At 39.6% G+C, this 24,095-nt stretch overlaps 1 protein-coding gene across 2 annotated transcripts in view; it reads left to right on the top strand.

Moving 5' to 3' along the window:
- Nucleotides 1-23,711, top strand: part of ATRN (attractin) — a gene marked incomplete at its 5' end in the record, with an annotated part of 267,247 nt that extends 243,536 nt beyond the window's left edge. For both annotated transcript variants that reach the window (XM_084626766.1, XM_084626767.1), the window contains 3 exons: nt 1,680-1,787; nt 17,808-17,922; nt 19,363-23,711. In XM_084626766.1, coding sequence (XP_084482892.1) covers nt 1,680-1,787; nt 17,808-17,922; nt 19,363-19,487 — 348 coding nt within the window. In that variant the 3' untranslated portion in view covers nt 19,488-23,711. The remainder of the gene's footprint in view (nt 1-1,679; nt 1,788-17,807; nt 17,923-19,362) is intronic.
- Nucleotides 23,712-24,095: the final 384 nt, after the last annotated feature.

Below are 24,095 nucleotides of genomic sequence, written 5' to 3' on the forward strand. Positions count from 1 at the left end.
GAATGGAAACCGATTTCAGATCCAAGCAGTCCGTGCTCATTAACCTGGGAAGGCAAGAGGACTAGGGTGAAACAACAAGTACCTGTCCCTGGCAGGCCAGCAGGTTATGACATATCATTCCTATTAACTGAATATGACGGATTGGCCTAGTAAGCCATTGCATCTGAAACTAACTTGTTATAAAAACAGTACAGCAAGTCAAGACTGATTTACATGGGAGTTAAGCCAGGCCTGTCAAACCTAGCAAATGGAAATGGTCATACATTTCAGGTAATGGCTAAACATATTACAAGTATTACAAGCCAGAATGTCAGAACCCTGTTTGCTCCAGGCCAGACCGTGCTAGCAGTGGTAGAGTTAAGGAAATTTCCTTGTAACTGCTGCCATACAGGAGACAACATTGGTTGGGTACGGAAGAGCTCACAGTTGGAAATTATACTTTACTTTATTCCATTGTTACCATAGAGTAACAATATTATTCTGGAGGCAGCTGAACAGACATGAGAAGGCTGGAGGCAGTAAAGATAAGTTCTTCAGAAGATGGCAGTTGTATAGTGGAATGATTTTAAGACAAATTAAGTTAGAAGGAGAGTAGGATGTGAACTCAGGATATGGGATTGGCTGCAATTCATAAGATTATGATGGTGAGGACATTGCAGAAGACAGATGATAGGATGCCGGTGAAAATAGTACAAGTACAAACAAAGTGAGTCAGACCTAGAGGCCAACCACCAACTAGAGGGTGGGACAGCATCTGGAGGGACATGACCAAGCCCTGGACAGGAATGAATGGTGATATGTACTGTTCCATATGTCAGCAAAGTTGCTTTGGGATTAGAAGTAGTAGTTATAGTAAGGTAATACTATAGGTAATAGGTAATAGTAATGCAAAAGTGAAATACTAAATACGGTAAGTATATAAATCAGAGGGATTTCATTAGTATGCTGATCTTTAAGTGGCTGATGCTATTTGTTTCCAATGTGTCATATCACTGTTTCATTATTTACAGGCAGTGTGCCACATCATTCCCAGTCCTGCTGGAATTGATGTTTGACACCTACATCTCATTACCAATCACTTGATCTGCAGTTAGTGCAAAGGACTTTTAACCACAGGAGCTAAAAAGGATATCTTTCCATACTACTGCTAAACTAAAGTTGGAACTGCAGTCTGCCACTTAGAGACTGCCATTGTATGTCTAAGAGAGAACCATAACACTAAAACTCAACTTGTAAAGAGAACAATGTGTTTTAGGGGCTTCTAAAGATTTATTCAGGAACGTGTATTGTATTTGAATAAAACATATTCCTGCAAGCCATACTTGCTGTTCACAGATACATTTGGCATGTTTAGACTAATACACAGGACTGTTTAATGTTAATTTGTGGTATACCAATATGGTAAGTACACTGGCAGCTGTCTGATTTGTGTAGACTTACAAAATTTTCAGAGTGGAGTTACTTAGACCTGTTTATATTTATACAATTGGTTTTATTTAGAAATTGTTCTCATCAGGTTCCCTTGTGTCATCTTTATGCCCAGTGAAAGCATCAGGAATTTGTTTTGAAATGTTTGCATGCTGGAGTCCATATCTTTCCATATTCAGTAAAATCTGTCAAACATTTTTGTATTCTATATGTTGGAACAGTGTATTAATATCTCTGTGTTTATTCACTAGCAACTACTCCGTGAGATGCAACAGATGGCTAGCCGTCCCTTTGCCTCCATCAATGTTGCCTTAGAAACAGACGAAGAGCCGCCTGATCTCATTGGAGGAAGCATAAAGGTTAGAGTTCATGCTGTTTCGATGGTCCTACCTGTAATTAATCTTCATGGATGTTTTTTCTCAACTGTGGATAAAGCAGTAATGGAAATCTGCTGCTCATTGGCAACCTGTAGGAAACTATAAGCACTTGAAAGCTTATATGAAAGCTTATGTATTGTTTTGACTTCATGTTGTGCCTTTAGGTTATGCATTTCCATCTTTTGGACTACACTGGTGTTAATAAAAGTTACATCAATTTTTAGTTTTTATGCTTGTAATGAAGGAGGACACAGCTTAACGCAGCAGAACAGTTGGATGGAAATAGCTGTGGGTGCTGCAAATAGAAGCAGTTCTTGTGAGGTCTCTCCCAAGGAACAGAAGAGTAATTGTCTTTGAATTCTGTGGAGATATAAATGTATTTTTTGAAGCAAATAAATGTTCATCACAAAATATGATGCGTACAAAGTAGGAGGAGAGAATTACAAAAAGTGTCTTTCCCCTAATCTGGAATACTTTTAGATGCAGTATGTTGTAATTGTAGGAATATGCAGAGTTAAAAGGGAAGATGAAGAATTTGAGAGAGATCATGGCTGTGGTAAATTTCTGATGTCAGACCTGTAAACTAGAAAGCAAAGCTAAAGCTTTCCTGAGTATAATTTGTCTATCTACTGTACACATGCTTAGCCTATAAGTTTATGGCACTCTCACTTAACAGCCTCGGCACAAAATCTTCTTTCCTGCCCTTACAATGATGACAAAAAAATATTTCTTCCATTTAGAATATATGTGGGGTGTGTTTATGTGTGTATATAAAATATAGCAAAAAAAAAAAAATGATAAAAGAATGTTGAAGTTGCAAAGTCCAGAATTCAGGTGCCAGGAAATGCCAGAATTAGGATGCCCATACGACTTTAGTTCTGCACGTAATGCATATGAATTGATAGTCTTTAATTACATGTTCATACTATTTTTTCCATAGGACTTCTGCCTCATTCAGGGCACAGGATGGACAGCTCTCCATAAGTGAGGCAGCAGTTCAATATTACTTTTTAGCCTCACTACTCAATGTGCACCCCCTATCATATTTGCTATATACTGTCCAACTGTTGCATTGAATTTAGAATTAATTTTGTTTATGGAGTTTTCTCAGGTTTGCATTACCACAGCATCTGAGTGGTTCATCAATTTATCTCTGTCTCAGGCAGGGAGGTATGATCCCTTTTTTTTGTAAGTAGGAAACTGAGCAATAGAGAAAGTAAGGCCAAAACTTGCAAGAGTATCCACTAACTTTAAGTGTTTCAATGATTGGGCAACTAGTTTGAGATACTTATGGGGCCTGAATTTTTGGAACATCAGCTGTACTTTCATTTGAGTTGTGAGTGCTCAGTACTTTTGAATAGTAAGCCCTAGATACGTCCAACTGGTAGGTAGTTTTTGTAATTTCTAAAAGGATGTTAAATAAATGCCTCTGATTTAGAATTGATAGAGAGATGAACCAAAAGACAATCTTTCTGTTAAGATATGGTCTACATCTCTGAAAAAGTTTGATACAAGTTTTAACAAGTTAAGAATTACTTAGAAAAGTTAGATGTCTTCGAGTCAAATGGTGAACTATATTTTAGAATAGTAAAGGAACTGTGTGAGGAGATATGAGCCGTTAGTGATTATCTCTGAGAACTCATGGAGGACAGGAGTGATTCCAGAAAACTGAAAAAGGGCAAATATAGTACCTCTCCATGAAAAAGGGAACAAGGACAAATAAGGGAATTATAGATAAGGCTACAATTTAGTCACGGGTATTTTTAGTGTAAGTCATGAACAGGTCATGAACAATAAACAAAAATTCACAGTCCGTGACCGATCCATGACTTATACTAAAAATACCTCTAACTAAATCTTGGGGGCGGTGCACGTCTGGGGCCAGCGGCACCAGCTGCTGGGGGCCACCCAGGGACTGCGGTCGCTCTGAGACTTCTGCCTGGGGCCACGGCCGAGAAGTGGCTGGTTTGGCTGACCCAGAGGCCACTACAGTAGCGGCTGGTATGGCTGTCCCTGGGGCCACCTGGGTAGCTGGCCTTGGAGCCAGGCACACCAGCTGCTGCAGAAGTCACAGAGGTCGCGGAAGGCATGGAATCCATGACTTCCATGACAGACACAGAGCCCTAAATATAGATCAGTCAGCTTAATTTTGGTATCCAGAAAGATAATGGAGCAAATAATCAAGCAATCACTTTGTAAGCATCTAGAGGAAAATAAGGTGATAAATCAAGGACAAATCATGTCAAACCATCCGAATAACCTTCTTTGACATTGCAACAAGCCTTGTGGATGGGCAGGGGAGGCAGTAGATATGGTATGTCTTGACTTTAGTAAGGCTTTTAGTGCTCTATCACATGACCTTCTCATAAACTAGAGAAATAGAGCCTGGACAAACGTATTATAAGGTGGGTGTGCACTGTTTGGAAAAGCTAACTCAGAGTAGTTATCACTGTTTCACAATCAATCTGGAAGGGCATATCAAGTGGGGTCCCATAGGGGTCTGCCCTGAGTCCAGTTCTATTCAATATCTTCATAAATGATTTGGATAATGAGATAGAGAGTACATTCATAAAGTGTGCAGACAACACCATGCTGGGAGGAGTTGCAAGCACTTTTGATGACGGGATTAGAATTCAAAATGACTTTGACAAACTGCAGAAATGGTCTGAAATAGGATGAAATTCAATAATAACAAATGCATAGTACTACACTTAGGAAGGAATAATACACTGCACAAATACAAAATGGGAAATGACTGCCTAGGGAGGAGTACAGTCGGAAAGGATCTGGAGGTTATAGTAGATCACAGACTAAATGAGCGTCAATAATGTAATACTATTGCAAATAAAGCAAACATCATTCTGGGATGTATTAGCAGGGGTCTTGTAATCCAGACATGAGAAGTTATTCTTCCACTCTACTCAGTAGCGATAAGGCCTCGATTGGTGTATTGCATTCAGTTTTGGCAACCATACTTCTGGAAAGATGTGGACAAATTGGAGAAAGTCCAGAAGAAAGCAACAAAAATTATTAAAAGTCTGGAAAACATGGCCTATATGAGGAAAGATTGAGAAAAAAGAAGGGTTTTAGTTTGGAGAAGACTGAGGGGGGATGTGATAAGTCTTCAAGTACGTAAAAGGTTGTTATAAACACAAGAGCGATACGTTGTTTTTCTTATGACTGAGGACAGGACAAGAAGCAATGAGCTTAAACTGCAGCAAGAGAAAATTAGGTTAGACATTAGGAAAAACTTCTTGATTGTCAGAGTAGTTAAGCGTGGGAACAAATTTCCTAGGGAGTTTGTGGAATCTCCATCGTTGGAGGCTTTTAAGAGCAGGTTAGACAAACACCTGTCAAGGATGGTCTAGATAATGCTTCATCATGCCTCAGTGCAGGGGACTGGACTAGGTGACCTACTGAGGTCCCTCCTGGTCCTTCATTTCTATGATTCTTTAACATCATGCATCCGATGAAGTGGGTTCCAGCCCACGAAAGCTTACGTCCAAATAAATCTGTTTGTCTTTAAGGTGCCACCGGACTCTTTGTTGTTTTTGTGGATACAGACTAACATGGCTACCCCTGATACTTTAATATCCTGGATAACCTATTAGGTCTTTTCCATTTTTAGAGTCTGAAGTAGATGGTTACAGAAAGTCTGTATGGAATCAGTTGTCCATATCACACGCGTTATCATAAAAATTGGCACTTTTGTTGTCTCAGCAGAGGCTCCAATGAATGGTTATGGACATTCTTCTCTCCCTGAAAAAAGGTCCCTCCAAATCAAGATCAAAGCATATTGGTGCAGGAAAGCTTGCCTACACAATGCCTGTTTGGTGGCTAAATTACTTGATTTCAGTCTCTGATAAAGTCAGCCCAGCACTACCATAAACATTATTTTTTAAGGGAAATGCAACAACTGTATTATGTGACAGAGATGTGACATATTGGCTTAGTTCACATAGTGTACTTTAAAAATATATTACAGTGGCCTTCTTTTTCACCTGTTGTTTTACACTGTATGTACAACTCACTTGTTTGTATGTTTCCCTCTTAATCTTTTTAGTCTGGGGAAATAAACTGATAGGATTTACAGAAAAGCCAACTTTCTTTAAAACAAAAATAATACTGTAAAAACTATGCACACGTTTATCGTTCGTATGAAAACAGACAGTCTTTGTTAAATTCAAATCAGGGTTAAGAAGTTCAGGCTAGCATGAATTATTAAAATTCTGCTCTGACTTTTCACAGGGTCCATCATCTAAACTAAATTGACATTTACCATGAAAAAATGCCAGTCTTCCTGCAGGCACTTCCCCTTCCCCTCTTTCCATTACTTAGCTTATTTCTAGAAAAACTAATTTAACTGAAAACACCACTCTTGCGGTATTAGCCCAGAACCAGTCGTCGTAGAGCTGTCCTCAACTTTTCTGACTTCATGACAAGTTTGTTTGCAGTTAATATCTTCTGTTCATTTTTTGTTTTCACTTTGGATCTTTCAATATCTGCTCATTTCTTCCTCACCTCTCCTGTTTAGCTTTCTGAACTGACTTTTTTCTGTTCTCTTTATCCTTTCCTTTTGTTTTTTCTTTTTGATTAGAACTACATTAAACAGGGCTGCCCCTCTGCTGTGAAGGGCTCCATAAATAGTAACACAGGACCTCATTCATTTCCTTCCTCACTTCTACGTGATACCTTCTGTCTGTCTGCCATCTTTTCTTTTCTGATTTGTCAGAACGGGCAAACTCTGACATTCTTACATGGCCCAGGAATTGAAGGTGCAGGCCAGCTTTTCAAGAGTAAGAGGATAGTTAAGAATCCCAGTCATTTATGTAGGTTGTTGAATTTGACAGTAGTACCAGAGACAGGGAATTGAGGCTAGTGTGTACAAACTTTCTGAAGCATTCCAGTGCAGATTGGATGGTTTGGGGGAGAAATTAAAAAGGTGCAAAGCAAAAATTTAGGCTCTGAGTATTGCAGAAAATACTCCCAGAGAGGTGGTCTAGATTGTTGAATAATACTCCAGTGAAAATGGTGGAAACTACACCTAACAGGTATATTCAGTTTCGAATATGTCGTCTACATGTCCCTTTGGTCAATTTCAGTTTTTCTCCCAGCCCTTTTCCACTTGCACTGGAATTCCCCAAATAATTTGCAAAGGAGAAGCCGCCATCATAGTCCACGCTCCCATTGCTCTTTGGTTGGAAATATTCTTAACTGAAGGGAGTTGCAGGAATCTGAGTTGATGTGGAATGGGCTGATAAGCAACTGTGGAACTGCATTTTTTTGCCTTCTGTTTCCTATTGCCAGAGCAGGGAGGTTGAAAACAGAAATGTTGGGTACATTGTTGGATCTTAAGTGGTTATCCAGTCACTCTGCCATTCAGTGTGCCACCATTGTTGATCCTGTATTTGGCTACCCTCCCTTGTACACACTTGGCACCAGAACTACAGATTTCTTAGTGCTAATCACAAACACATGGATTTTTTTCACGTGAATCAGAGATTTTTGGTTCATAACTACTTTATTTGGGGTACAAAAGAGAGTTGAAAAATGGGGCATTTTGTCTACAAGAGGCCTCTTTCCTTTTCCATCGTGCACGGCCAATTGGCAGCTTAGCGTCAGGCTAGTTCCATCCTAAGCTAATATTTTCCAGCTGGACATATTAGAACAGTGTTTTCAATTACTATTTTTCCTAGGGCACATCATAGTAATAGAAACTAATTTACCTCTAGGGAAACAATTTTATTAGTGTGCAGCTAAGCAACAGATAACTAGCTCCTTTGGGAGTTTTTCCATTCAAAAACCCAGTAGAGCACAAATCTTCTCTTAAATTTGGTTGACCATTACAAGATCTATTGGGCCTTGGCTGCAGCTGTTTGAACTCCCTGAAGCGCTGAACATTACAACTCTTATAAGAATATTTAAGATCCTTGGTCATCTAGAACCTGTGCAAATGTTTTAAACTGAGTTACTGGGAGTCAGGCTATTGTTTAGATCTTGTTCTTTGAACTGCTCTAAGAAGATTCTTGCAGTCAGTTGGAAATAGTCTTAAAAATCAGCTTTTCAAACAGAAGTTAGAGAATTTCTTAGAGTGCTGGCATAGATGATCTTTAAGCATCTTAAAGTAGGGAGCCTCATGCAACTAGTACTTACATTCTCAGCAGAGGTAAATATATATACTGTGAAAGTCATCCTAAGCAGCCACCACAGGGATGAACAAACAGATACCTAGTAAAGTTTCAGAGTAGCAGCCGTGTTAGTCTGTTTTCGCAAAAAGAAAAGGAGGACTTGTGGCACCTTAGAGACTAACCAATTTATTTGAGCATGAGCTTTCGTGAGCTACAGCTCACTTCATTGGATGTAGCTCACAAAAGCTTATGCTCAAATAAATTTGTTGGTCTCTAAGGTACCCCAAGTATACCTAGTAAAGTTTGTCTTCATAACAGGTCAAACAAAATTGTGCTGGAAACTTTGAGGGAAACTGTAAAGCAGTTTCATAAGACAGTATTGTCAACTGGAGATGGCCATTCGTGCAGATCTCACTGTATTGTGTTCTGTTTTCCACACTTAGAATCCAGCACTGATAGATGGTTATCCCTTCATCTGTGAACTGGAGGCTGTTCATGTCTACAAGTAGTCTAAATGATGGTGGCTTTTGTCAAGAAAATAGTCTGCAGCTCGTTTGGAGTGTTAATGTCGTTGAGGTGTGGATGTGCATTTAATTCCACAACATTAGTTGTCATAGGGCCAAAGTTAGTCTCACTGCAAATTCTTAATTGCCCCTTTTTCAAACATCAAGACACCAAGCTTGATTTCTGCTTTAGAAAGAGCCGAAATGTGGCACAAGTGTAGCCTGTGTCAGTCTAGTAATCAATTCATACTGCCCAGGGTAGAAATGCTGTCAACGGGATCAAAAACTGCCTGAAGGTCCCAGCTATTAAAAGGTAGAGATAAACAGTAGTATGTTCAGATGGGTGTGGAGTGTCACTGGGATCTGTGCTCTTTCTACTCTTAACATCTTTATTAGTTATCTAGAAGGTGGTAAACAGCATGCTCAGGACATTCACAGTAACTTGAGAGGAGTTGTGAATATCAGCAAGGCCAGGAAGTAGCTAGAACGATTAGACATTTGAACCAAAAAAAAGTGAGGTTCAGACTTGGAGAACTCTAAGCTATTGCATTGGGGGGGCAAATAATTTGAAATAAAAAATTGAACATAGACATCACTTCTACAGCCTTGCTGTAACTGCACCTGGAATCTTGTATTCAGTTCTGAGTACTACTGTATTATAACAGGGTTCAAAAAAGAACTAGATAAGTTCATGGAGGACAGGTCCATCAATGGCTATTAGCCAGGATGGGTAGAGATGGTGTCCCTAGCCTCTGTTTGCCAGAAGCTGGGAATGGGCAACAGGGAATGGATCACTTGATGACAACCTGTTCTGTCTGTTCCCTCTGGGGCACCTGGCATTGGCCACTGTCAGAATATGGACCTTTGGTCTGACCCAGTATGGCCGATCTTATGTTCTTGTTAAAAAAACTGATTCAATGGGATGAGCTCAGAGGAGAGCAACCAAACTTCTCAGAGAGCTTGGCCTGACTTCTAAAAGGATTAAAAGCCAAGTATGTACTGTATAGTTTGACTAAGCAATGTTTGAGAGGGGCACAACTGTCTGTATATATCTAAAGGGGCAGTGAGGAGAGGGATGAAAGGGATATCCCAGAGAGGAATGGGATGAAACTGAGAGGAAAATATAAACTGAACATCAGGAAAAAAAAATGTTCTTAGTGAGAGCTGTAGCACTGCAGAATAGTCACTTCAGGGAAGTAATGGGGCTTCCATCACTTGGGACATCTTGTAATGATCCAGTCTAGTTTTTATAGGTACTGTAAAGAAGAATCCTGTCTTAAAGCTTACCTAGAGGGAGGTTATCCCATAACTTCCTAGCATAGTGGTTCTTGAACGTTGGTTTTAAGCAGCTGTGGTGCTGTCCACTTTCAAAGACAGGGTACTGGACTCATTGAACCGTTGGTTTTCATCTAGCATGTCAGTGCCTATGTTCCTGTGACTTAGATGATTCATTCATAGGTTTCAAAGCCACAGGGTGGGGACTGTTATGATCTAGTCTGACCTCCCACATATCACAGGCCATTGCACTTCATTCAGAAGGCATGCTATAACAGGGTTTTAGTTCTAATTTATTACTTGTTCCATTCTTCTGAGAGAGCATCATTTGCCATTTAAAAGATTAATTGCTGATTCGTTAATACTAAAGCACTCAGATTGCACGTAAGTGTGTAACTACGTGGTTTGCTTCTGAAAATATGCACCAACAGTGGAACAGCCAATGTGGTCCACGTAGGTGAACAGATGTCAGGATAGCTACTGTTCTGTTGCAGTATAGAGGAAGATGAGAACGAAGAGAGAGATTTATCCATTTGGGCCTTTTAAATTATATTTGTTGTTGACTCTGCCTATGTTCTCCTGCTTTCTACTTTATAGAGAAGTGTGTGCTATCCGTAATATGTAGTTGCTAGTTTTAAGAACCTAGAGATCGTGTGGACAAGTGAGGTGTGTAAAACTGATGAACTCTCCTAGAATTTAATATACTCTAATAATGTTCTGTACTGTGAAAACAACAAAAGATGCTAAACCCTTCGCTTAATGAATTATTTCCAGCTAATGTAGGTGTGGGTTTCATTTGACATAATTTGCTGCTTCGAGAAAGCTTTTCCATTGGTATGCAGTGAACATTTGGTAGTGACGCTCTGTGATCTGCTGTTTGTCCTGACCGTGTGACTGCAAAGGTTCATTCCCCTACCCCCTGAGTATACGTTTTGGTAGGTAAATGGAATGATGGCAAGATTTAACTGTGTCCACATTTTGTAAACGTATAAGATAAGTATTTATTAATAAAATTGAAAAGCTGATATTTTAAGTACAACTGACCAGTAATGCGGTTGGAAATGCTTTTACCCTGATTTTAGCTGACGAGGAGGAAGTGGCTCAAGAGAAAGCAAACTCTGTGAAGCTTTGAGTAAAAGGGTCTTTTTAAACTCTTCTTTCCCTTTGGCAGAAATGAGTACATTTTCTGATTGAAACACTAATAACACCAACAGCTTCTGAAAACTGTTGGAGAGGACCTATTTGCATTCCTTTGTGCACAGAAGTTGTTTTAAGTGTCTTGTGTCTGAGATCATCCGACTGCTGTTTCATCCTTTTTATGTGCACCTTTTATTATAAAAAGCAACCTAGTATTGAAATTAATAGCATAACTACCCTCTGGTACATGTGAAATCAAGGTGAACTTTTCAACATTTGCCATATGCATATTGGCCATATTGTATGCTGTGGCTTTGTCTTACACTACCCGTAGGGCAGCAGTGGAGAATTTCAAGATCAATGCGATTGTTACCTTATTTGTGAGAACGTTATGGGGCCAGAAGGTTTTGTAATTTAACATTGCCTGGGAACACTGCAAGTTCTCCTGACACTAATCTTTCCCTTCATGTAGACCTTGCATTGAATGCTTGCTGGATTGACGCTACTTGCATTAAAAGTGGGGTGGTTATTTATTAAATGTAGCTGGGTATAACTCCCCATTGATCTTTCTGCTGTTCATTTGTGGCCATTTGCATTTCTGATACAAGATACTGATGAATCAGTGTCTCATGCCCATATGTTGACTCTGCTAGGGCTAGCCCAAAAGGCTTGAGCACCTTTTTAAAAAATTATATTCTTAAACTCCAGACATAGAAACCCAATATTGAAATGAGCTGAACAATTCAAGAAAAAAGATTGATTTACTGTGGGCCAGCTTCTAGTTAAATATCAGGGCCAAGGTTTCAAAGATGAATATGAATTTTTAATCTAGAATTGTGCACTTCAAATAATTGCAAGAAGTTAATTAGTCTCCGCATGAGAAAGCACAGGAAATACTCTGGGGATGTGATTTTTTTAGAACTTCATTTATACCCTCTTTTTATGGAAAATCGCTCATGTTTTATTTTATGAATGCTTGGTCAGTTGTCAATCATACCATTCAAAAAAACTTGGGAAACTTAGCCTGACACTATTCTGCACAGTGAAGTCATCTGAAGCATAGCTGAAACTCTGTTTAACTATTTCAATAATAATGCCCTAGGTTCTGCTTCCATTTAAGCAACTCTGTGAGGCACATATCCCTACTGGAAATTGAAAGCATGTAATGGTTTGGGACTATTTACTAAGCCATACAAAAACGTTGTTAAAAATACATTTTGTCCTACTGTGTTTGAAAAGCAATTGGCTTGGCCTGTCAGTGTTGCATGGTAACTGGATTATATGCTCCAGTATACTTAAAATGTGTTCTAGAAAAATAAAATTGCTGTTCAATGTTTTAAATTATATAGAATATTTATTATTCTGTAGTCATTAGTTTTCATAAGTGTTATTAACTGTTAGACTGTGTTGTATGTTAATTGTATAAATAGAAATAATGGGATGAAATAAAAAGAGATTTTAGGCTAAACGTCACATAATGATGCCTGATTGTGAGATGTAGTAGGCTCTGAAATTGGCTCTCAAGGGAACTGGTGGTAGACACTTCACCTGAGTCATTTAAAACTAGTCTAGAGAAAGTACTACAAAATGTATTGTTAGTGTGGGAACAGTATTGCCATGGGAGGTGGATTAATTAGATGACCTAACTGAGACTTTGACCATTTTTAACTTGTATAATTCTGTGAACACTCTACATATTACGCACACTTCAACACTCAAACAAAAAAATTACTTGGCTTGTGTCCACAGCATTTCTGGTCAATACAGCAGCTTTATTGAAGAAATGCTAAAATAGATTTTTTTTTTTTAACATCCTCAATCATTAACAAGAAACCATTAATTTTAAAATTACATTATAAAAAGGGCACTTTTTCTAATATTAACCAGTGCGAAACCCATGGCCGTTCTGGCTGATAAAAATCAGTGGAGCCTCATAATTTCCTGACACTGAAGGTCAGCCCTCAGAAATGTGTCTGTTATGGGATCTAGGAATGACAATCATGTGACATGACTTGGTTATAAAATTCGAGTTACCTTGGCTCCTAGCATTTTGTTGTTCAGCAAAAAAACAACACTTCCTTTAATAGTAGCTTTAATGGCAGAGGTGAGCTAGTGCAGGCATTTAGCAGCAGAAGGGTTCAATGTACCACCTGTGCAAAGTCGTCATTCTGGCCACATTTACATTTTTCCTTAAGGGGCGGGAGGAGGGGGAGAAGCATTGATGAAAAGTGCCGAGGAGGGGGAGAAGCATTGATGAAAAGTGCCAAATTGACAGTCTTGGAGACTAAAGTCCCTGCTGCTCACAGACCAGATATGGCATTGACAGCAGCACTGCAAGCTTCTACGCTGACCTCTCAGATGTAACCTGAAGGAAATAAGTCTCTGCCATTCACTCCTTGGTGCCTTTGAAACTGCCAACAAGGGTGCCAGTTGTGGCTTATGTGATGTGTGGACTCAGAGCACCAACTCGTTTCTGATGGGCCATCAGATGGCAGTGACAGGAACATGCATTTGAACCAGTGCCCTAAAGGTGAAATCTTTTGTGTCCCATTAACCACAATCCCTGGCCATCTGTTCCAATTGAGAGACCTTTTGTGATTTTAAAATGTGGACATCCAAGTGTTTGGACACCAAGGGCAGCACTGGTGATGTGCCAAAAGTCTGAGGGCTGCACCTAATTTGCATAATGTGCACTTTTATCATATCATTAGGTTTTCAATAAAAAGGAATTGCTTCTATATTTCAGTGATAAGCTTAGCAAAATACTCAATGTCAGAGTCCCCATAGTGATTTTTTTTATGGTGAACCTACTACTGAGAGGTGTTGCAAAGTTTGGAGAGCCATATTTTAAGAGGAAAATAGCAGCCATCTATCAGACAAAAACACTAATTTGTTATCACAAAAAGGGAAAACGGCAAGTCTTCCTCAGTATCCACACTGTGTCTGCCTCCCTCTGATCTTGAAAGAGGGCCTGGATCTCCAGTGTGAGAATTCAGTGGCCTACCATTCACAGCCCTAATCTCATAACATAGGGCTCCTGTCTCCAAGGGAAGTACGGGAGTTTGCATTTGGAGCTTTTGTCATTGGGGAGATGGCTGAAGGTAGCTGTAATTCCTGTTATGGGAAAGAAGGGGAAAATTAGGAAGCTAAGCAAGTTAATGCTTTGGTTACTGGATGGGAGGGGGAAAAGCATGGACTGTTTTTGGACTATGTCTGTCCGTGGCAGAGAAGTAATAACATGATGAAGTCTGAACAAGCTCTCCGCATTGGCAGCTGCTTATTGTTTGTTTGTACATCAGCACCTAGAGAACACACTCATGATCAGGGCCCTATTGTGTTGAGTGCTGTACAAATATATGGTTCTAGATAGTTCCTGACCCAGTTGGAAACCCTGTCATGTGCTACCAATGAGAGAAGCTTCTTTGGTGTGACCCGTATGAATATGGGACTAGTGCATCAAACTCCCTTACGATGTGGGACAGGCCAATATGTAACATGATAATGTCTAGGCCCATGGTGATGCCAGCTCCAGCTTTGCAGGTAGTTGTGAGATCACAATCAAGATAGCCAGTAAACTGCTGTTTGACTTATTCACTAGTTTGTCTACATCTGTGTAGAACATTCCCCAGACTCCAGTGATCAGCTGCCAGATGTAATAGAGGGCATAGTATGTCCTTCTCTACAGGCCGACCCATTGCCTACATCAAACTCAACATTGCCATCGCCTGATGCAGGAGTCATATCCCCACCCTGATTTTTGCTTTTTGCCCTCAGTAACACAAGCTGAAGATGAGGTGTATTGTGAGTCACAGTTCCAAAAGCAGGTGACTGAGTTGGTGCTGTCAAACATGAATTCACAAGACTTGATTGTGTTTTATATGCAGTGTGTGTTATTACTAATGACAGCCTGTCTTAGCAAAACCGTGCACAGCGGTAGGCAGTACATAGCATTTATTCTGGAGTTATCCAAAGCAACATGATTGTGTGTTTATTGTACCCCTTTTTTCCAGTGTACCCTAAAACAATAAATTTGGCGACCTCATTGTACAAATTGTATATTCCCAAATCTCTTAAGTCACCACAGAAGTGCAACCACCTCTGTGGTGAAAAGTTGACAGCTGTTTAACAGCACACAGCTTTTCGGATCAGTTTCGTGCAGGAAGAGACAAATACCAGGAGTAAATAAACCTGAAGTAGACATGAAGGGAAACAGAATGTACATACTTTAATTTAGAAATTAACCAGAGCATGAGGGTTAACCTCCCTCTTGTGAAAGTGGCATTGAATTTTGAGTGACTACAGCAGCTCAGGATGGGTTCTGTATCTCACCCAAAAAGATATCACCTCCAGCAGCACAGCGCATCCTCGTTATTACAAAGGCGTTGGCTCAGTACTGGCAGAAGGAAGATGGCTATCTGCTGAATCACTTACACGAGACTGCAGGTTATCTATAATGCTTCCATTTGAAAAGGGTAGCATCTAGCATTTATGTTTGGGGAAGGAATGGAGTAGCAAAGGTATTTTATAATCCAAGAGTGGGGCAAAGAGAATAAATTAAAATTAGATCATAAAACAAATGAGTTCTGTATGTTGCTCCAACATTTCATTCACCCCACGGCGTTGTTCCATGCCATTGTATTCTCCTGGGGCGTTGCTATTTATTGTCGCGAGCACTTGGAGTAAGATTGAGCGCCGGGCTGATGCTGCAGCACTAAATTACCCCCCACACATTTAGTAGCAATTTTTGGGTAATGGAAGGAATCCAACGTTTGCTTGGATTTTTTTCTTTTTCAGAGATTGCCAAGAAACTTTTAAATGCCCAGCATTACCTCTCTGTTCAGTAGGGTAGAAGGCTGGATGTAGTGTATTGCTTCAGTTTCCAAGAAGCTTTCCCTATGCTCTCTCCATTACCCCTAGTAACTGAGTTGCCAGTCGGATAATATAGGGCACACACACACACGTATATGCTCAGTTGCTTTGTAGATCAATAATTGTTTGGAGTTTGATCCTTTTTTTTTCTTTTGGGTATGGGAGTTTTGTTTGTTTACGACTGCAGATTTTTACAGACTGCCTCTTATGTTGTTATAGGCTGTAAAATACTAATTTATCTTGCAAAAAGACTAATAAATCATCGTAATCATTAGGGTTAATATGAAATATGAAAATAGTTTAAAGTTTCATTTTGTTTGCTGTTGTATCCTTTTTTTATTAGGCACCAGTAATTTAATTGCGTTGTTTGATTCCTGTTCCTTTTCTAGAGTCTTGGATTATGCTGAGTTTCCGTTGAGCCTTTAAATACAGTATTACAATTTTATGCCTAATGAAATAGAATCATAGAACTGGAGGGAACCTCGAGAGGTCATCTAGTCCCATCCCCTGCACTCAAGGCAGGACTAAGTATTATCTAGACCATCCCTGACAAGTGTTTGTCCAACCTGCTCTTAAAAATCCCCAATGATGGAGATTCCACCACCTCCCTAGGCAATTTATTCCAGTGCTTAACCACCCTGACAGTCAGGAAGTTTTTCCTAATGTCCAACCTAAACTGCCCTTGCTGCAATTTAAGCCCATTGCTTCTTGTCCTATCCTCAGAGGTTAAGAACAACAATTTTTCTCTCTCCTCCTTGTAACAATCTTTTATCTACTTGAAAACTGTTATCATGTCCCCTCTCAGTCTTCTCTTCTACAAACTAAACAAACCCAGTTTTTCTAATCATTCGTCATAGGTCATGTTTTCTAGACCTTTAATCATTTTTGTTGCTCTTCTCTGGACTTTCTCCAATTTGTCCACATCTTCCCTGAAATGTGGCGCCCAGAACTGGATACAGTACTCTACCTGAGGCCTAATCAGCACGGAATAGAACGGAAGAATTACTTCTCATGTCTTGCTTACAACACTCCTGCTAATACATCCCAGAATGATGGATTTTTTTTTTTTTTTTGCAACAGTGTTAGACTGTTGACTCATAGTTTGGTTGTGATCCACTGTGACCCCCAGATCCCTTTTCGCAGTACTCCTTCCTAGGCAGTCATTTCCCATTTTGTATGTGTGCAACTGATTGTTCCTTCCTATAAGCAATAAGTATTTCATTAGTATCAAAGAAATCCACTAGGTGCTGTGTGTTCATAATCAACAGGAAACTAGAAGCCACAGAGCATAACATATAGAAAGTCGACCTCAGCTTGCTTGCTGATATGAGGCAAGAGCTCACCCTCAGTACTTGAGTTCTGAAGTTTATATAATACTTACACATTCTTTACTTACCGTAGAGTTGTTCCATAGTAAAATTAAGCATGTGCATAAGTGTTTGCAGGATCAGGGCCTATTTGCTGGGTCAGGTAATAACCTATGTTAATATCGACGTCATGCAGTTACTTTTAAAAGGCAGATAAGCATGTCACTTTTTTATTACCTTGTCTTTTTAGTAACAAAGCCCCCTGAAATTAGCTGCTGATCTTTTCAAATTAAATGTTCCATGTTAATAGGAATACACGGGGGGAGATTTCTTAATGGCAGAAAGATCAAACACCCAGTTCCCACTCACCATCGGTGAGCGCTGGGTGACGAACTACCCTTTGTGTCTTTGGCAATCTTCCCCTTTATATTACACAAACAAACACGCACGTGCACACACACACACACAGTAAATAGGCCTTGGAACCCCCTGCAAGGAGAGTAAATAGTGTAATACTTCATACAGAGAAGCTTTGTGCAAGACTTGATTTTTAACCACTAGACTTCATTAAGGAAATGTGTTGTGTTTTATGGCGATTAGGGTTATGATTGTCATAATATTGATTTCAGTCTTGACAACAATGTTCTGGGCACTAGTCAACCATAGATAAAGTCATAGTTCGTGCCCTGAAGCTTTAATGTACAATCTAACAGACAAAGGGTGCGGGAACAGGGAGGTAATAAACAAACAATGTTCTTTCTTGTTTTTTCTTTTTTGCTACAGACTGTTCCCAAACCCATCGCGCTGGAGCCGTGTTTTGGAAACAGAGCAGCTGTCCTCTCAGTATTTGTGAGGTTGCCTCGAGGAATGGGAGGTATCCCGCCACCAGGGCAGTCAGGTGAATGATTGATATTGTGCTTTGACATGTTTCTAATATGTCTAGGTATTTATACTGTGCCCATCACCATGATCTCTGAATCTTACATATTAATTCAGGAATACCTAAAATTCCCTAGTCAGTGGGAATTTATTTTACAGGGTAGGTAATCTAATTTACTAAGGGTTAGATTCTTCCGTTTGACTCCAGTTGGGTTGAAACTCACTCCTCCAGTCAGCTCTTTGAAATGGGTGGGTTCACTTGCAGAGTAAAGAACTACTCAGTTTTGTTAGGGCGGCATAATTAAGCCCTAAACAAACGGCATGCAGGGTTCGCCAGACAATTTCTGCTAACCGTGAAAATGCTACAGTTGTTATAACTGCGGTTTGATCCCTTTCTTGTCACTGAGCTTGTGCAAGGTAATCACTGGTGAAAATTTAGAGCCATATACTGTGGTGTCTGTCTTTGTTTTCCCCTCAGGGTGTTTTGGAAGAAGTAGGGATACATTTCATCTGAACACCAGTCACTGGGAAAAATACAGGGGCCACAAGTGGCTGGAAGTTTCCAATAGTTACTTTTAAAAGGGCCTTATTTGCCTCCCCGACTCCCCCCACAGAGAAAGGTTCACCTGTCTGACTTTCAAAGGCCAGGCCCTGCTGCTTTCTCTCTTCTGATGGGAGCATGGGGCAGTAGGATGCTGTTCTTCCCACTCCTGTCCTAACACTTTATATGAGGGGAATCAGGTTAGATGCAATTGTTCTCTCTCTCCCACACACAGTCCCCCCAAAACTACAAGCTTTTCCCAGCCCCTCAGCTAATGGTTCCTTTGTGAGGAGCTGAGATATAGATAGCCTCTGGAACAGCTTCTGTTGCCTGCAGCTGGAGGACGGTCAGGACAAGATCTTTGTCTTTAGCAATCAGCAAAGCTAGTAAGTGTGGTGAGGGGGAGGAAGGGACTAGAAGAGGGCATAAATTGCTTTTGAGTTCTAGTTTTGCACAATGGGGGGTAATTAGGGATTTGAATTAAATAGAGGCCAGAGCCAGATCTAGGTAAACGCTTTGGTTTTCTCTCATCTGTGGTTATTTTGGGAGGGTGACTATTTTTCAGACCAGGAAGGTGTGGTTGCAGGGTGCTTGTAAAGCATAATGCACCAGCCATCCCCAAGTGCTTTGAGGAAACTGCTGTTCTTCTGTGGCATGATTACTTGCTTCCAATAAAAGCAGCTTAAATGAATATCCCGGTTTTTATGTTCAGAAGATTATCTTTGGCGGGTGACAGGAAGCAGTTGCTTTGATGGAAATGTACTTTATTGAATAGCTTGCTTCTGAGTACCCCGTCAAGTTTAATCTGCAAATCAAAATGCTGCTTTAAAAATAAATAAATCACTTTTTGGATAAGATTTTTTGCAACTGCAGTCCTTAGACTTTCACTTCTATAACCACCTTGATTTACTACTTCAGGTCTTGCGGTGGCCAGTGCTTTGGTGGACGTTTCACAACAAATGCCAATTGCCTACAAAGAGAAATCAGGAGCAGTACGAAATCGGAAACAACAGCCCCCGGCACAGCCAGGAACCTGTATTTGATGCATGGACATCATAGACTGTCTCTCTAGGGTTTTAAACACCAGTAACACATCGGAGGAGGAGGAGAAAGATTTTACAGTTGTGACACACAAGAGACTAAAAATATATGGGAAACGCAACTTCCTTGAATCCAGCCTTTTTTCTCATATACTCGATAGTTGGCTTTGTTTGACAATTGCTCCACTTAAGTTTTACTGACATATGCCACAGGATGGTTCGACTTCTTCTCCCCCGGTTAAAAAAATATATATATTATTTCAGGTCCAGTAACCTCTAATCACCACCACTGAAGGTCAAAGTGAATAAACCAGTAGTACAAACATAAATGACACTCAGGTTTATGCATGGAAAGTGCATTATAGTACATGTATTTATCAAACTGTGCCAAAAAGGGGGGGGGGGGGAAGATGCAGCATTTCCAGGTACGTCTCAGCCCTCAACACTAATATTAAACTTCAGCGTTGTTGTCATTTCATATGTAATAATTTCAAAGATTTTGTTTATTCCCACATTATTTAATTAGTGCTTTTTTGTCATTTATGGTCCAGCTTAATATATAGCATCAAGATAGGAAAGAATGAAGCCAAGACTGAATATTGTACATTGCTTACGCTGAGTCCAATATTTACAAAGTTGAATGTCATTTTCTAAAGCATTCGTGGTTCTGTCATCTTAACCCAGTTGAAATACATGCACACAAGTGCCTAGACTTAAGCAGATCTAGGAAGTGAGGGAATTAGTGCACGCAGGTCTTTACATAATTGTGTTCCTATATTTCTGTAAAAATTAATTAGTCACCCAGGGCAATCTCTGCCATTTGTAATGCATCATTTGTAGTCAGAGAAGATGAGGGCATTTTCCCACCCAAGAAACTACTTAATCTGGTGGCAGTATCTTGCGGGGGAAAGTGGAATTGAGTTCCTGTATCTTATGTGAACGCTGCTGTTTTCACCAGCTGGCATAAATGGAAGTTGTGTGTACCTGTGGCCTGCTACCTAATTATTACTTGGTGTTACCTTTTGAGTCCTTTTCTGCCCCTTTGACCTTCCCTGTTCTTGTGGACAAGGACTGCACCCTATCAGTGGTCAGAAGCGTTGCTGTTCAGCACTTCCTCTTAAGGAACTGGAGCGGCTCCTTGAGGCCCCGTTGGTCTGAAGATTTTAATTTTAAAAAACGTAGTAGCTCTGTTTGGCCTCGTGTTTGAATGTTCAATCTTGAATTTCCCCCAGTGACTGTACGGTGTGGGGTAACTGCCTTAGATACGTGAGGGAGACTTACTGCTGATAGGATGCACTCAGTAGTTGTAGAAGAGGGCTCGGTGTCGCAAGGAATTTATTATACTTTCTAACTCTTTTTGCAGTTGAGCCTCAAAATGATGCTGATGAGGTTTATTAGACTCAAAATTCGGCCTACCTTGTCATCATTAGAATCTGACATAAGAGGAGGTGCAGATTCTTGGTATTGCCAGTGCTTTTAAAACCAAAGTGTAACTGTTAACGAACCGACTTTGTCACCACACCGCAGCCAAGAGTAGTAGTGATGTTGATGCTGACACATAGGCATTGCGTTAAGGTATCAAACAAGGTACAGCTGTTCAATAACCATAGTAAGTTCTGTTCTATTCAGAACACTGGGCTCGAGTCTGTTTTCGGCTGGGGTATTTACTAACTGAAAAATAAATTGATTGAGGGGAAAAAATATTAACTGCAAAGGAAGTATTGAATATTGTTTGATGTTAGAGCCCTCTTCCCAAGATAAAACTGAAGTAACTGCATCTTCTTTTCTTTTTCTTTTGTGTTTTTGGCCGTCTACAACGTGTCCATCAGTTTTTGCAGAACCTGGAATTCTTTCTTTGAGGTGTAACATTTGAATAGGAAAATAAATCACTGTGCATCTCAGAACAACAGTGGTGGTGGTAAAGATTGTAACTTGCTGAGCCGCAAACCTACAAACAAAAACACTAATGAATCTTCTCCTAACAAATACAACAACACTACAGAAACATTCTTGTTAAAAACACACCTTTTTTAAAATATATTTCTGAACCTGCAAGTTAAATGTCCTCAGGAGGGGTTGATAAGGAGAAACTTTGTGGAGTGAAAGTTTTTAGTCAACTTTAATGTTAGCTGGTGCACAGATTACCTCAGAGTCACCTCCCAAAAGAACTTGCAACTTCCCTTGTTTATAGGGCTGCCCCGGGCTAGACCACACCAGAGAAATAACGCAAGATAAAATTTTCCCCCTATATATTTAATTACCTCACAAATGCAGATCTAGTATTCATAGACCCTTACCCAATTACCCATCACACTGGGAAAACGAACACTGGCTACAATTCAGGAAAGCTTTTAACCTTATGCTTAAGTCCATACTTATTCAGGACAGCACTTAAGCAGGTGCCTAAAGTTATGCCTATGCTTAGGTAAAGCAATGCTTTGCTAAATGGGGGCCATTAAGTGAAATTATTTTTACTTTAGAAAAAACAAAAAACACATTTCTGCTCCCTTTTAGAGAATTGTCTTATGCTCAGATTGTTATGTCTCAATTGCTTACAGCGGAAGTGTGGCCAGAATACTCTCAAGAAAGGAGTTAAGGGGCAGATGTTAAAAATAAGGAAGACAAGTGAAATTGATCAATATTAAGTTTAATTGAGCCCAAAACTGTGAATAGAGGAATAAGACTTTATTAATATAAATGAAACAAAAAGATCCTTTAGGCTTTAGCCTTGCTCTGTATCTTAGCTCCATATGGACAAGGGAAAAGAGAACTCTCATACGTATCTCTGCTGCAAGGAGTTTCATCCCAGTTCAAAATAAATTATCGGGGGAAGGAGTGAAGAGAGAAGAGCGGAGGGGCTGGGGAGAAGAAAACAAACTGCAGGTGTTTCATCAATGTACCAACATCAAAAGTGGATGATTGGGGGTCATAAAGGGGATTCTTTACAAAACAACCACCACCTGTAATTTCATAGGAGAATCTGTAAATAAATGAAAAATAACACTGATTTTGCACTTGTAAATAAACTATACAGTAGTGCAGAATGTGGACAGAGTTAGCGTGTATATAAAACAGAAATATCTAATGTATTTTTGATGCATTTTAAATGATGTATGAGTTTTGTCTTAACTTCTTCATATGATGATTAAGTAACTTTCCAGAGCTTTAAAAAGTCATCAGATTAATGCCTGATATCTGGCAGTAGAAAGCAAGGAGGCATAACCTGGCATTTTTATGTATTTAAATACATTCACTTGAACAATAAAAGCAAAGTAGTTTAAAATACAGCTCTTCCATTTGAAAAAAGAACAATTAGAAACAGGTGATATTTATACTTAAAGCAGCCACTATCATGAGATTATTAAATTGATGGTGTGCTGCCCAAGTCTCTATCATTAAGATTGTGCTAGTGAGTCCATTCCAAATCACTGTTTTCTGGGGTTTTATAACCCTGGGTGAAATTTGGTATACAAGGTCTCACATTGTTCACTGGGAACATTTTTATTCTTTGCGAAGGTTTTTTTTTTAGGTGTTATTTTAACTGGAAATGTTGCAACCTCCTGAATGTAGAAAATTCAATTAGTGCCACTGGATACAAAAATACATTAATTGAAACCAATTTTTGTTCACAAACCTGCTTCAGTTTTTTCACCAGAATTTCATTTGGATTTTTTTTTAGCATGCATGATCGGGTGCAGCAGACCCTATAGTCATGTTGGTCAGTAATTTGTATTTAGGGGAAGATTTATGGGTACACCCACCATCAAGTCTCTTTTAAAGCTATCGGCTTAAAAACATACTGTACCAAAAATGCCAATGTACAGATGTGTATGGTGCCTGTGAATTCCCAATATGTAATGTACCAAAATATGGTGATATTGTATCATGAAAGAATGACAGGCCATAAAAGGCATCTTGTGCCAGATATATAGTTCCTTAAAGGTAGGATGCATACTAAATATTGTTCTTGTATGTCATACTCTGTCTGGCAAAACTGTACCAACATATCTATTTACTGGGTTTAGAGTGTTTTCTCAAATGGCTGTTTATCTCGCCAGTCCTAAATTTAGCTTAAATGACCCTTCAGTGAAATCCATGCCCCCCTTCCCCAAGGGACTGAAATAAAACATTAAGGTTTTCACACAAACCAGTGAAGCCAAAGACTGCTGATTCTCGGTCCTGAAGTGACATGAATGTTAGAGATTTTTTTTTTTCTTTTTCATAAAAGCCTAAATTCAGGACTGAGTGTCAAATGGAACTTTGAACCTGCTGGCTTTGGGCTTGCCACAATTCTTTAAATATCGGCTCTGTAAATACATGTGCTCCACCACTGACCTTAAAATAAAAACTGACTGTACATGTCAGGAGCGACTTTTAAACTAAGCCATCTACGTTTCCATAGTAATCTCTGTGGGGTTTTTAAATCTTCAATCTTCATTTCCGAGTGCAACAGTTTGTTTTACAGTGGATTCCTAAAGTAAGCTGGAACATCCGGTTCTGTGAAGAAACATGCATGTTTCATATACAAAGGTGCATCTCTGTCTCCATTTTTGAATATATATGCACTAGCTTTTGGGGTGGAGTGGAGGCAAGAGAAGGATAAGAGATGCT

Source organism: Lepidochelys olivacea (assembly GCF_965140295.1).
Source record: "Lepidochelys olivacea isolate rLepOli2 genome assembly, chromosome: 4".
Taxonomy (NCBI): Eukaryota; Metazoa; Chordata; order Testudines; family Cheloniidae; genus Lepidochelys; species Lepidochelys olivacea.